The sequence below is a fragment of the Macaca nemestrina genome, chromosome 5 (genome assembly GCF_043159975.1).
Source record: "Macaca nemestrina isolate mMacNem1 chromosome 5, mMacNem.hap1, whole genome shotgun sequence".
In the NCBI taxonomy this organism is placed as follows: domain Eukaryota; kingdom Metazoa; phylum Chordata; class Mammalia; order Primates; family Cercopithecidae; genus Macaca; species Macaca nemestrina.
The window spans coordinates 84,196,330-84,211,365 of NC_092129.1; the positions used below are offsets into that span (position 1 = coordinate 84,196,330).

At 32.6% G+C, this 15,036-nt stretch overlaps 1 protein-coding gene across 5 annotated transcripts in view; it reads right to left on the minus strand.

Annotated features, from left to right (window-relative positions):
• LOC105478796 (glutamate ionotropic receptor kainate type subunit 2) overlaps nucleotides 1-15,036 on the minus strand; it is a 705,430-nt gene that overhangs the window by 10,050 nt on the left and 680,344 nt on the right. For all 5 annotated transcript variants that reach the window (XM_071096677.1, XM_071096679.1, XM_011736429.3 and 2 more), the window contains exon 15: nucleotides 4,469-4,719. In XM_071096677.1, coding sequence (XP_070952778.1) covers nucleotides 4,469-4,719 — 251 coding nt within the window. The remainder of the gene's footprint in view (nucleotides 1-4,468; nucleotides 4,720-15,036) is intronic.

Sequence of the window (15,036 nt, forward strand, 5' to 3'; positions counted from 1 at the left end):
TGCACAAATTCAGTTATCTGAGCAATAATATATATATTTATATTTCTGAGACATATTTACTTAGTTTACACTTAAAAAATAAGGAGTGCTTTTGGCTTCATCTTAAGATTTTTTTATGTCAGGAAACTCAATAATTTATATTCAAACAGTTCAATAAAAACAATTTGTATAAACAAATACATTTTCAAATACATGGGAAATATTATTTCTATATACAAAACACACATAAAGAGATCAAACTATAGAAGTTATATTGTTCTGGCTGAAAACCTAAAAAAAGAAAAATTATGTATGTCTGTTAAAAGCAGACATATTCAAATATTTACGAAATGCATAATTTTAAACATTAATAATCCATGTTATAAAAGTTTAATAAAAATTAAAGTTATTATGGTATCTAATAATTCTTGCCTACAAAGCCAATATATTATAAATATTACCAGAGAAAACGAAATTCAGTATATTAAGCAGCTTGTTATAGCCAGAAGTAAGTCTTAGAGGAGGGAAACAAGGCCTTTCAACCAAATCCATACACCCAAAATGGGATAATTGTCTCAGATATACAACAGTTTCTTGGATTGCTTTCTCAGTGAAACTTCAGTAGACATATCTTTAAAATCAAAGAAGATGTAAGGCAAAAAGAAAAATAATTATAAAATGCATGTGGTGATTAGTTACCTTTTCAGACACATTCAGATGAGAAAAGTTTTTAAGTATTTTAAAAGTTTGAATAAATAAAAAGCAATGTGTCCTTGATTCATTAACATATACTTCACAATTAAAACCATTTTTATAAAAATTATGATACACCATCTTGTGGTTATCTGAAAGGAATGCAATTTCCATTGTTAAAATGCTTTAAGGTCCACATATTTCAGCTTTATTTTCTGTTTTTATTTTTAACTTGCCCTCATTTAAAAGTGTGAAACATTTGCCTATTAATCTTAATTATCCAACAACTTACAAGAAAGGCTATCATTATCAAGAGCTATTTGTTTTCACTAGTATTTATAATATGTATTATAAAAGGCATTTTATTTTCACCTATAAATTAATATAATTTTATCACTGTTATTAAAAGTAAGACAATATGGAAAGATATTCATTATTTATAAATTTTATTCACAAAGTTCACATTCAACTAAGTTTCATATATATCTGATATATCTGACAAACTTTTTAGTCTCCAATACATTCGTGCTTTCCTTCAATGGGCAAAACACAATTCACTGTATATTTATTTATCAATAAATATTTATTGAGTAAATAATTGATCTCACAAGTGTTTACCTTATTTTTGAAATATAAGAAATCTAGGCTAAAGACACAATTTTGATAAGTAAAAGTAAACTGAATTTCTGTATGTTCTCAAACATATGATAAAATCTAGGACTATCTTATGACTAATTTTAATAAATTAAGTAACTTGTTAAACAGCCATATAGACCATATAGACCAACCTAAATTTTCTTAAGAAAAATGAAGAACTGAGCCCCAAGAACCTAATTTATCAGAATAAATAAAATGAATCATTTCCATTAAATTCATGATTATTTATCGTTTTGAATATATAGAAAAATAATGTTTCTTTATGATACTTTTTAAAAAAAAGTTACTGCAATCAACTTCATTCTTAATTTAAATGATAGGTAGGTAGGTAAACAGAGAAATAGGTAGGTAGGTAGATAGATATTATGCCACCAGGCACTATTTGAGGCCTTGGAGATACAAACAAAAAATACTAGGTCTTTGTCCTAAAGGCAAGAAGAATTTAATATGTGAAAAGGCACCCACACTCAGAAACCAGCAAATGTGAATACAATACTGTCAACAGGATAATGGAGATGTGCTTAGGGGTTCACAGAGTGAAGATATCTAGACCTAATGCTGGAAATGGTTTGACATGGGCAAAATACCTTCCCAGCTTTCTCAAAAGGAGATACATGTTTTTAGATTATGACAGTACCTGAAATAAACTAAGTAAAAAGATGAGATACATGAGTCACATTTTTTTTCATTGCAGTAGGAAATGAAAACCTACTTCCACTTCTTAGAAACAAGCTATGCTCTGTGCCCAAACCCATTATATCTTTTGATTAGGGAAAGCTTTCTGGACAAGTTAATGTTTCATTTTAAATGCCTAATATAAAATGTTTGTGAGAGTTTGCAAGGTAGAATAATAGACAAGAATTGCTCCAGTCAAAAGGAAGAGTATAATCTTGGGAAATTGAGAGTTAAAATGTAATGTGGCTGTAGTAAAGGTGCAAATTGGAAAGGAACAAAACATAAAGCTACAGCAGTGGACAGGGACAGCTGTGAAAGGGTCTCATCTGCTAACTTAAGGAATTTGTATTTTATTGTGGCAGCTATGTAGAGACAGTGTGCAAAGCATTGTGGAGTGACTATAATGCTCATGTAATATCTACTCAGTTATTTCTTTCTAGTGCAATGTTAATGCCTCATTGTTTCCATTTGAAAAGGTACATTAATTTTATTTTTCTAATTTTTAGAGGGTCATATAGATCCACAGAATGTCGAGATCTGGATAATATCTGAAAAATTCAACTAAACTTGTTCACAATAACAATGAAGCACATTACATTACAAAATTAAATCCTCATATCCTTTGTTTTTGTTTTGACCAAATACTTGTAAAACAAAATTGCACTAGAGATACATCAATGATAAATCAGCCTAGATAAATCAAATGAACGGGACACATAGAGGTAAGTACAGTAGAATACCACATATCATCAAGAGACTAATTTGTTTTAATACTGAGCTATAACTTGAAAATTATTACATATGGATTATTTGAGGTTCCAAGTAGAAAACACGTATTTCTTCTATGATTTTCATTCTTATATAGAACATTAATGCATTAAATATCACACTTATTGACAAATTATAATGAAAATGGTAATTAATGAGCTAATATTTATTCTTTGGTTAGCTCTAGATTTAGTTTCAAAATTCATTATAAAATGACACTATAAAAATGAGTATTACATAAAAAGTGTACTTAGACACACAAATGCAACCAATATTTGAGTTAGCCAAGCCAGCAGAAATAACAACCTGAATGTTCTGTGAAAACAAATCATGTTATTTTCTGAATTCTTCAAACATTTTAATTGGTTATTTTAGTCATAGACAAAATGGGATTATAAAAATATACATTTATGATAACATTCCTCAGTGTCAAGTACTGTAATCAGGCAAAAATATAGAAATACTGTATCCAAAATTCTGATTCCAGGAAGGATAAATATGATGTAAGTTATTAAAGACAAAGGAGCATTTTTATTTTAAAAAATATTTCTAAAGGTACAAACACTTCAATGAATATTAGAAAAAATATTTACCTGGTATTCCTGTATGGCATCATTTTCAAGATACCACTTTTCTGCTCTTTTTATTTACCAATACAAGTTCATAAACCTCTTAAATATTAAAGATTGTAGCATCTCACTCTGCCACAGTGATTAAAGTTAAGTCTAAAATATTGTGAGTTTTATCAAAAACAAAAGAGATGTTTACATACTAAAGATTAAATAATGTACTAGAAGGCTTTATACTGTTGGTTTCATCATATCCAGAGCAATAAATCTGCATACAAACAGTATCATGTAGCATCTGAAAGAGTTATTTTCCTAGTCTTCCTCGTATTTACAGAAATGAGAAAATTATAGCACTAGAAATACAGAATCTGAATGAGGTGACCAACTTTTCAAGGATAATACAAAAAGCATTTTACAAATGACTGCATTAAAATGCAAAATATAGCAATAGACTCAATATTTTTGAAGTTTATACATATTTTTAGAAGGACTCTGGTACAAAAAAACCAAAGAATTGATTAAGAATACTATTAAATGGCAAAAAGAAACTATAATATTTTCACACACTCATTAATGTAGAAAATTACCTATAATTTCACCAATGAAAGTTAACATCTTTCTTAACTAGAAATGTATTGGACTAAAGCTATTCAGATAAAAACTTACTCTTTAACTTGAAACTGTTAACCCATATTGTATATAAAACCTCATTTTTAATCTGCAGAGTATTTTTTCTTTCATATTACAGTGTCCAATTTTTACTCACTTAATTAACTGTATCTCATCACTAACCTCATCACTAAACTGTATCTCAAACTAAACTCAAGCAACAGAAGTTTTTTTAAGTCTGTAATAAGAGTAGAAACAGCTATTTTTCCTGAAGCTGACTATAATTAATTATATTACAATTAAATAAAAAATCCTAAAGGTGACTATGAGTCTTTTTGTGAAATATACTATATTTCACAAAATAAAATATTTTGTTACATAATGAATGACATAAGACAATTTAGAGCAATAGTTCTAAGCATTATCATTAGTTGGCAACATAAAAACACTTCTGGTTTGTGTTTTAATATAACAACAAAAATTGTTTTAAATTTAAACTGTAAACAAGTAACATTTACCTTTTCCAACTGAGCGTTTTTTTTGGATTTGTATAAAAATTCTCCCACTGCCACAAAAACTGAAAGCACCAAGCCGGCTGCCAGAACAATGAAGATGCCACCAATATTCTGAACCCCCAGGGCACTGGCCTCTTTGCTCTCCTCTTCTGGGCAACCATTGCCCCTCCACCATTTCTCCTTCATCATATGCAGCTTGCCTTCCTCTTGCAGCTGAAGAATTGCTATGGTAATTTTGTCTCGATATGGAGAACCTAAGAAAGGAGAGGTTATGTTAAGTATTTCAAGGAATCCAAAATTTCATAATTAAAGGTTAGCAAGATGAGAGGAGGGCAGAGATTTTTCAAAATGCTTCAAAGTGTGCCAGTGTTTTTTTCAGAAGACAAAAACAACTGGAAAAAAAGACATAGACGTTTAACAAGATCATTACAGTGGACAGCCTTGCTAGATAATGAGGAATTAAATGCATTTTGTTTTAAGAAACAATATGTCTCCTAAAAGGTGGACTCAGTTTACAGCACTGTAAAATAGTAAGAAAGGATCCACAAAGGAAAAGGGATAGAGTGCAAAGATGTTTCATTCATATCTACAATTTATTCTACACTGAAACCAGAGCACTGATAAAACAGCTATCTCTATTTTTAGACCAGAAAAGTTGTGGAAAAAGGTGTTTCCCAAGATTAAATGCAGTAATTAAAGGGAATAATTACTAATAAGCTGTATTCAATGGTACCTTTTACTTAGGTGATCATGAGCAGTCACTAGTATCTGTTATGTGATGTGCATAATAGAAGTCATGGGTTGCATGGACTTAGATAATTTAAAAATCATTATGGCAATTTAATTTATAAATCAAGGGGTACACAGCCTGATACTGTAAAAATTTGGGGCGTTGTTTCTTTATCAGTTTATTTTTTCAGAGACAATGTTTTGTTTTGTTTTGTTTTTCTGGTGGAGGCAACAATATAAATAAAATATATTGCTTATGCTAATGGAGGTATTCATCTGCATTAGAAATTACGTGATAAGTAATATCTGCTAATTTGTTGACCAGAAACATACAAAAATATTGAAGCACACGCATTTTTCTACATCTGTTCCAAAGGATTGGTTTTATTGCTTTCTCCCACCTAGAAATAGCCTGCTTCTAAAATGTAATCTTTTTCCTAAGACACTATACTGCACATTCCAGTTTTTGTGTATAGATTCACCCATAGTGTTTTCCTGCTTGCGGAAAAATACTAAACATTTCAGCTTGTATTCAACATTGCCTGTAATTTTGTTTTGATTTAAAGTGTCCACATCTATACATCTTTTAGTGAGAGTAGGCAATGTAAAAGTAGAAAGACAAGAATCATAGAATGTAAGTAACCTGTTGAAAAAGTTTGAGAAATGAAGATCTACCAAACCCAACTGAAGAGTTGTTTCTTTAACATAATCTTTTCTCTACTCAGAAGCTATAGAAGTTTATGGCTTGTCTACATTTTTTACAGCTTTCCTAAATAGGGGCATTGCCCATTCCTATAATTAGAAGTCAAATATTTTATTTTCATTATGCAATAATTCTCAAGTATACTAGGGGAATTTCTGCTTCTCAGTGTCTCCCCTGAGCTCTTCTTAAAATACTAATCTAACACGAATGTGCAATGTAAATTCTGTACCTCAACCACTTCAGATTTCAATATATTAGACCAGCTTATACTATTTTCTATCTTAATCACTCACTTATTGGGCATTCAGCCTAGGTTCCCTGGTATTATTATTTACTTGTTGAGATATGGCCTGTTTTCCTAAATACATTACAAGCTTTTTTGTATGGAGGATATCTATCTATCTGTCTGTCTGTCCAATCAGTCCATTCACACATTTATCCATCCATCCATCCATCCATCCATCCATCCATCCATCCATCCATCCATCTAACAGATATAGAAAGATGCATGTGCTTCATTATTTTTATATGTTTCTGGTCAACGAATTAACAAAAATATCACTTATGTAATATCTAATGCAGATGAGTATCTATACCATTAGCATAAACACTAAAGCACACTAAAGAAACATCCATCCATCTGAATTCTCATTTTTCAAATAATAGGCTCTCAGCAAATGTTTGCATATTCTGAGGAGCATAACTGACTAAAAGCATCTTAACATAAGAGCAATAACATGGTGCTTGAGTCTCTGTGATATGTAATAAAACACCATAAATTAAGGTTATTTTGCTTGACTATTCAGTATTTATTAATTTGCTATATCTAGCATGGTGCCAGTTGAAAGATCAATTTTATTCTGATAATCATATATTTTCCCTGTAAAATAAATGCTTACTTGATGGGATCTCCATTTTAAGCAGAATGATAGTTTATCAAATGTCTTTGAATGAGAAACAGTGTATGAACAAATCTTGTGTTGATAGTGTTTGTGAAAACGGCCACACCTGGTTAACAAAAAGTTGTAATTTCTTTTCTTTGTGTGTGTGTGTGTGTGTGTGTGTTTTGTTGTTGTTGTTTGTTTTGGTAGACAGAATCTCGCTCTTTCACCCATGCTGGAGTGCAGTGATGGGATCTCAGCTCACTGCCACCTCTGCCTCCCAGGCTCAAGTAATTTTCCTGCTTCAGCATCCTGAGTAGCTGGGATGACAGGCGCCTGCCACGCCGCCTGTATTTTTAGTACAGATGGGGTTTCACCACGTTGCCCAGCTGGTCTTGACCACCTGAGCTCAAGCAATCCACCCGCCTTGGACCCCCAAAGTGCTGGGATTACAGGAATGAGCCATGGTGCTCAGCCTGTAATTTCTTTTCTATAAATATAATTATAAGCAAGATTTGTGGAGGGTGATTACTTGGAAAGTAGACTTTCAAATATAAAAAATTCTTAATGCACTTAAGTATTTATTTTATGAAAGCTCATTTCTCACTTTGAGAACTATTGAAAGAATATAATTTTATTGCCAACTCACTATATGCACCAACTGCATTGCGATGTCTATTCCAGCATCTTCAAACACTATATTCTCCATTACACTCTCAAGAACAAAATAATACACAAATAAACAAAAGCACCCTACTTTTCAGCAAGTGAGACACCTCTTGACTTCTTGCCACCTGAACTTCCTATTTCCAGCATTGATTGTAAATATACAAATTTCCCATTGCCAGCAAACCTCAGTATACTTGCTTTTATGAATATAGGAATGTTTAAATGATACTTGATTTGAATCAAATGTACAAAGTTAATGGGCTTCTTATTAAGGTTTTAAGCACGATGAAATAATATAGGGAATATAATCAATGCCAATAAATCAGTGACATGTTTTACTTGTCCTTCCTTCATTGATCTAGTTTAAGTATTTTTTAAAAGGACAAGTAATTAAAAATGAATTATTAGCTATTTCATACATAATTTGATGCTCCTTTGGAAGTATTTTTAAAAATATGCCAGTTAAGGTTAAATGTGGACTGAAATTTCAGCTAGATGAAAAATCTCAAGGACACATTGAGACCAAAGAATGAAAGAATCTTCCATTCTCCTTGTGACACGAACAGCCATGCACTTAGCTCTAATGAAGTGAACACTCATTAATTATGTAGATAGAGATAGTTCCTCCGAAGTCCAAACTCCCGCATGAATCTGTACGCTGGCAAACGAAGAATTGATGTTACTGAATGTCAACTGAGAGAAGCTCAGGAGTCACAATGTAGGTCGCCTTCAAGAAATATCTATATTTTTTCAAGAGGCCTCTAAGTTTAATTAGAAAACACTAAGGGAATTATAAATGTGTCTATTAGAACATGCATCATTGTAACTTAGAGTCAATTTTCAAACTGTTAGGAGGACAGACAACCATAAATGAATGGAGGAAGGTAGACAAAAATATCTGGAAAACTGCAACACTCAAAATAGACAGATGGCCTTCAGTTTCAGTTTTACTAAAACCTTGTGAGACTATATGGTCACAGGGTGACCATATATTTTTTTTTTGAGATAATATGAAATATTTTGTCTAAATTTCACATATTTAAAACGTGGATAAATGCATTTTTTAAAAAATTCAGGATAAACCAAGCACATTTAAAGCCAAATTAGCCCTTGAATCTTCACTGCAATCTCTAATCTTTGGTTCTTTTTATATCCCTGCTCTCAGTGGGACTTTCTTTGATAATTTAAACAAATTCTCCATATTTACAGTAAGGAACTGTTATGTTTGTAAATGATCTTTTCACAAGTTGCCAAAAGATCCCATTTACCAAGTAAAAAAAGTCCTAGGTTGTAGAGAGTGAATGGAAAGAAGGAAGGAAGAAAGGAAGGAAGGAAGGAAGGAAGGAAGGAAGGAAGGAAGGAAGGAAGGAAGGAAGGAAGGAAGGAAGGAAGGAAGGAAGGAAGGAAGGACGGACGGCGGGCGGGAGGGAGGGAGGAAGGAAGGAAGGAGGGAGGAAGAGAAGGAGGGAAGCAGGCAGTATTAGTACATACATTTATTACATAGTAAAACCTCTTCATATGTTAGATGTATAAGACCTGATGCTCCAAATGAGCCCTCAAAGGAGGTATAGAGGCAGTTTCAAGTGACATACAATGATAGCATATGGATAGGCACATAAAAACTACAAATGTATCTATCCAGAATTTCCTCAACAATAGAGTTACTGTCTCTAAGTGTCCCTTTTACGTTAAACTTTAATCAAATATCTTTATGTAATATTGTGATTTCATGAGAATCTCTCACAAGACATAGATTAAAACTCCTTAAGAGATTAAACTGTGATTATTATAAACAGTGAACACAAATCTCACCAAATATTTCAGAGCTAAATTGTTGGGTTTATTAAATTGAGTTATTCTTATCTTCCTTCGTTATTTCCTTCCTTCCTTCCTTCCTTCCTTCCTTCCTTCCTTCCTTCCTTCCTTCCTTCCTTCCTTCCTTCCTTCCTCCCTCTCTCCCTCTCTCCCTCCCTCCCTCCCTCCTTTTCTCTCTTTTCCCTCCTTTCCTCCTTTTCTCCCTCCCCACTTTTTCATTCCTCTATCTTTCCTTTCCTTTTTTTTTTGTCTTTCCCGTCCTCTCTTTTTATTTCTTATTCTTTTTTTTTCTTGCCTTTCCTGTCCTCTCTTTTTATTTCTTATTCTTTCTTTCTTTCTTTCTTTTTTTTTTTTTTTTTTTTTTTTGAGACCGAGTTTTGCTCTTGTCACCCAGGCTGGAGTGCAATGGTGCCATCTCAACTCACTGCAACCTCCACCTCCCAGTTTCAAGTGATTCTCCTACCTCAGACTCCAGAGTAGCTGGGATTACAGGCAAGCACCACCATGCCCAGCTAATTTTTGGATTTTTAGTAAAGAGGCGGTTTCACCATGTTGGCCAGGATGGTCTCAATCTCTTGACCTTGTGATCCAGCCGCCTTGGCCTCCCAAAGTGCTGGGATTACAGGCCTGAGCGACCGCGCTCAGGGCCCTGTTGCTTATTCTTTTGTTCCCTCCCCCTTCCTTCCCTAACTTCCACTTCCCTCCCCTGCTCTTCTCTCCCCTCCCCCTCTATCATTCTTTCCTTTCCCCCGTTTTTTCCTTCTTCCTTTTTTCCTCTCTATCATTCTAGGAACCTTACTTGTAGAATAAAATGCGCACGTAGTTCTAAATACTTAAGTTTAAAGTTTAAGTCTACTGTGCACAATATGTTGATTTACTTCTTCTATTGCCCTTTTACTACCCTGTACAAACTCTGAATTTTACATGCCAACATTTTTCTCTTTATCTTATTTCATTATGTCTAGACAATATAGAACTAATAAAGTAAATGCAGTCAGCATTTCTTTTAATTCTGAGGTAGGCTTATTGATTGATAAATAACTTTTCTTTAAAGGTTGCACAGCAAATTGTCCAATAATGAACATACTGAAATCACATTATCCTATATTGAAAAATATATCCTGAAATCAATGTATCTTATATTTAACATGCTGAAATTGCATTATCTTACATTCTGGAAATCTCTCATTCAGCCTTTCAAATGTTTGTGTACTTTCAAATCAAGCTTCTGTATGCTTTAATCAATTACAAGGCCCAGAAACAAAATCATTCTTGCTTTTTATAATATATCTCCTTCTAAAACTCATTACAATCAAATTGGCTATTCCCACATGCACTTCTGTTTTTGGTAAATGTACATCTGTTTGATTTTTAAAGTATTACTTGTACAAATAATCTTGAGTAATACTACATATCAAATATATCTCGTGCATATTCACATTACACATCAGCAAAATAAAGGCTTCCATCTATCTATTAAAGGAAAGAACAGAAAAAAATAAATACTTGTTTATAATGTTTAAATTTATTGTTGGGGAAGAATTTTTCCCTTCTCTTATTAATGTCCCCATAAATTTTTTTCTTTTAAATTCAATTTGCACTGCTTTGAAACAATAATTACTATTAATACTTATTGTAAAGTAAGATAACGTTAGATAATAATTACTATTGTTATTACATGTGTTCTCTGTGTCGAAAACATGTTGATCCTTCATTAGATTTTTCTGTCTGACTCTATGTACTCTCCTTTCTGCCTTTGAACTTACATATTGTGAACTCACAGCTTATCAATTTGTATTTTTTGTAGGTCCTCTTTTTCAATGTAATACATTTCTTCTAGCTTGTCATTACTTGAATACATTAGGCATTATCTAAAATATACTAATTTACATGCTTTGTGGGTATGTGATTATACAATAATCATTAATCATATAACATTCCAGGGACTTGTCTCAAAAAATTATAATAATGCTTTAGTTATTCCTCTATTTTGAAAAAGTTTAGTCCAATAAGTGTTTCCAAAACATATACCCCAAAACACAAGTCACTTTAAATATTGGCTTAAGACCAGACCAGACTACTTGTCAGTGGTAGGTAAGCAACCATCCTTTACTCATCTATTTCATTAAGCATTAATGAAGTGCTATCACAGAGTAAGAAATGTTTTATGAATAACATAATGAATTCAAAAAATGATCAATTTTAGTCAAAATACATCCTGTCAGAATTTTAGTATTGCACATCTTCTCAAGCTCTTATTAAATTTAATAGACTACATAGAGTTCATAAGCAGACTTATTTCACATTTCTTGTATTGACCGCCTAGAATATGTGGTGACAAAAAAAGTTTACAAATTCTTATGCCTATTTAAACACTATATTTTAGTTTGATGTTTTATTTAGTCAATAATACTATTATACAATATCATGACACCATTTTCTTTATTTTCTTTTCCTCTGTAAGACTTGGCTCAGTTTAAACTAAAAAAGAATTTCTGTGATTATTTGATTAATATATATTTATCCCAATAAGCAGAGGTGGCATTTGTTAGTGTATAATACCTGGTACACAATATATACACAATATTTATTGAATGAATGCATGTTTACATAAAGTAACATAATAATTACCTAATAATTTGTCATGCATTCTTATAATTTTATCTTCAGCAATTTGAATTATTTAGCCAAACTGTAATTGTATATAATCTATAATTATCTCCAATAATTATAATATATTTCTATAAAGCTAAGCATTTACTATGTAACAATTAAACACTTTGTGGGCCCATTTCTAACCTTTTAAGAGGAGCTAAACTCGGGTGTAGTTACTGTCATCACTCCTTGTATTTTCTTTTGAAGGCTGATACAGTTTTTCTGTGTCCCCACCCAAATCTCATCATGAATTGTACTCCCATAATTTCTACATGTTATGAGGGACGTGGTGGGAGATAATTAAATAACGGGAACAGTTTCTCTCATACTGTTCTTGTGGTAGTGAATAAGTCTCATGAGATCTGATGGTTTTATAAGGAGTTTTCACTTTTGCTTCTTTCACATTCTCTCTTGCCACCACCATGTAAAAAGTGCCTTTTACCTTCCTCTGTGATTGTGAGACCTCCCCAATCACATCTTCACAGTCTCAGGTATGTCTTTATCAGCAGTGCGAAAATGGACTAATGCAGAGAAATACCATTGAAAGGCCTTAATTTTATAGAAGTATAAGAAATTCATGAGCAAAAATGATAGACACAAAGAGTAATTTCATCTTTAAAAATGTATCAATCCATAACATTTTAATCCCAAAATGGTGTCAGATAAAAGTGAACCAATCTTTCTGATACCTAATAACATTTTCATATTGGATATCTGTTCAATCATTACCTTGCTGAAAATTTTGTAGTGGCGCTCTTGAGATATCAGATAAAATACTAATTATTAACTATGTCATGCAATCCCTTCCTTTTACCTATCTCAAGATTCCTGTATTAGTCTGTTTTCATGCTGCTGATAGGGACATACCCAAGACGGGATAAAAAGAGGTTTTATTGGACTTACACTTCCACATGACTGGGGAGGCCTAAGATTTATGGTGGGAGGTGAAAGACACTTATTACCTGGTGGTAGCAAGAGAAAAATGAGAAAGATGCAAAAGCAGAAACTCCGATAAAACCATCAGATCTCATGAAACTTATTCACCACCACGAGAACAGTATGGGGAACCACCCCCATGATTCAATTGTTTCCCACCGACTTCTTCCCACAATACATGGGAATTATGGGGATACAATTCAAGATGAGATTTGGGTAGGGACACAGAGCAAACCATATCACTTCCTCTCTGAATTTATCCTCTCCTCCCTATATCTAACCTGACAACAATACAAACAAGTTGGGTTTCCCTCTGCCTGGGTTGACCTTTTTTCACTCTTTCTCTAATTTTCTGGTTGAACTTTCTCTCATCCAGATAAATTTCTTATGCTGACCTTTTCATCTCTTTACAAACTTTCCCTAGGCTGCCACAGAGATATATAGTATCTCTCTCTTTTGGAACCATAGCACATTTTCAGATATTCCTATATAGTATTTGGTATATAATATTTCAATTTTTAAAGTATCTTTTTCTCCATTAAGATGATAATATGAGTGTCCTAATGGCAAGGACCATATATGAATCAATTTTTACCCCTACGGTCGCACTATTAATTGTTAAGTACATAAATATTACTTAGCATACCTGTGAGATTCTAAGTATACAATAGTGAACAATATAACCATGACACCTGCCCTCCTAGAGCTTTCAGTGTGACAAAGAATATGTAAAATTTAGCAAGCTTTTACAAATAAAAAGGGGAATGTGTCATGGAATTATGTGACAGATGAAACTATAATAAATTAGTCTTCAGGAAAGGTAAGCAAAAAGATTACTTCTATTTGATAACAGGAGTAAGAATGATAATTCTTTTACTTTTGCTACCTTTTTCTTCTCTCTCTTCTCTTTCCATCTACATTCCAGTTTTGGAAAGGTGTACATAGAAAAGGAAAATGATAGTGAGAGCATCTCAAATCCATTTTGTTCATTTCTTCTAGATTGAGAGGATAGGATGAGGTACAAGATATCAGGGCCACAGAAGAATTTAGCCAACTATAAATGACACTGTTCATGTAGAAGTGAGAGAAGAGAGGTTAAAAATCATCTGGTATCAAGAGAATAAAAAAAAATTTTCTAAAGACATACCTAATAAATAATTAGTTAAAAATGCAAATAACTTTTAAAACACAATCATAATAAACAACCCCACTAAAAAATGGTCCAAAGACCTTAACAGACACTTCATCAAAGGAAATATACAAATACCAAGAGAACATATGACAAGATGCTCCATATCATATGTCATAAAAGAAATGCAAACTAAAATAATGCTTTATTTAAAAAACAATAAATAAAAATTGCAAGAGTATGTTGCTACCTATCAATAATAACCTTGAATGTAAATTAATTCTGCAATCAAAACACATACAGTGGCTCCATGTATTTTTAAAAAGATCAAATTATATGTTGCATATAAGAGATTATTTTTAGCTTTAAGAGTATTCATAGCTGAAAGTGAAGCAATGGAAAAGGTATTCCATGCACATGGTAACCAAAAGTCAGCAGGGATAGCTATACTTAGAGTTCAAGTGAAAAACGCTGATAGGAGACAAAGAAGGTCATTATTTAATGATAAAGGAGTAAATACATCAAGAGGACACAATAATTGTAAATATATATACACCAAATATTGATTCACCTAAATAGATAAAGCAAATATTAATGGACTGAAAGAAGAAATTAAAATAATAGTAGAAGGCACCAATACCCCACTTTTATTAATAGGTAAATCAACTGGACAGCAAATTAACAAGAAAATACTGGGCTTGAACTGCACTTTTGATATTGTTTGGCTCTGTCCCCACCCAAATCTCATGTAGAATTGTAATCCCCATATTTTAGGGAAGGACCTAGTGGGAGGTAATTGGATCATAGAGGCAGATTTCCCCCATGCTATTCTTGTGATAGTGAGTGAGTGCTCACAAGATCTGATGGTTTAAAAGTGTGACACTTCTTCCCTGAACCTGCGCCCACTGCCACCATGCGAAGAAGGTCCTTGCTCCCACTTAGCCTTCTGCCATGATTGTAAGTTTCTTGAGGCCTCCCAGTCATGCTTCCTGTTAAGCCTTCAGAACTGTGAGTCAATTAAAACTCTTTTCTTCATAAATTTCTCAGTCTCAGG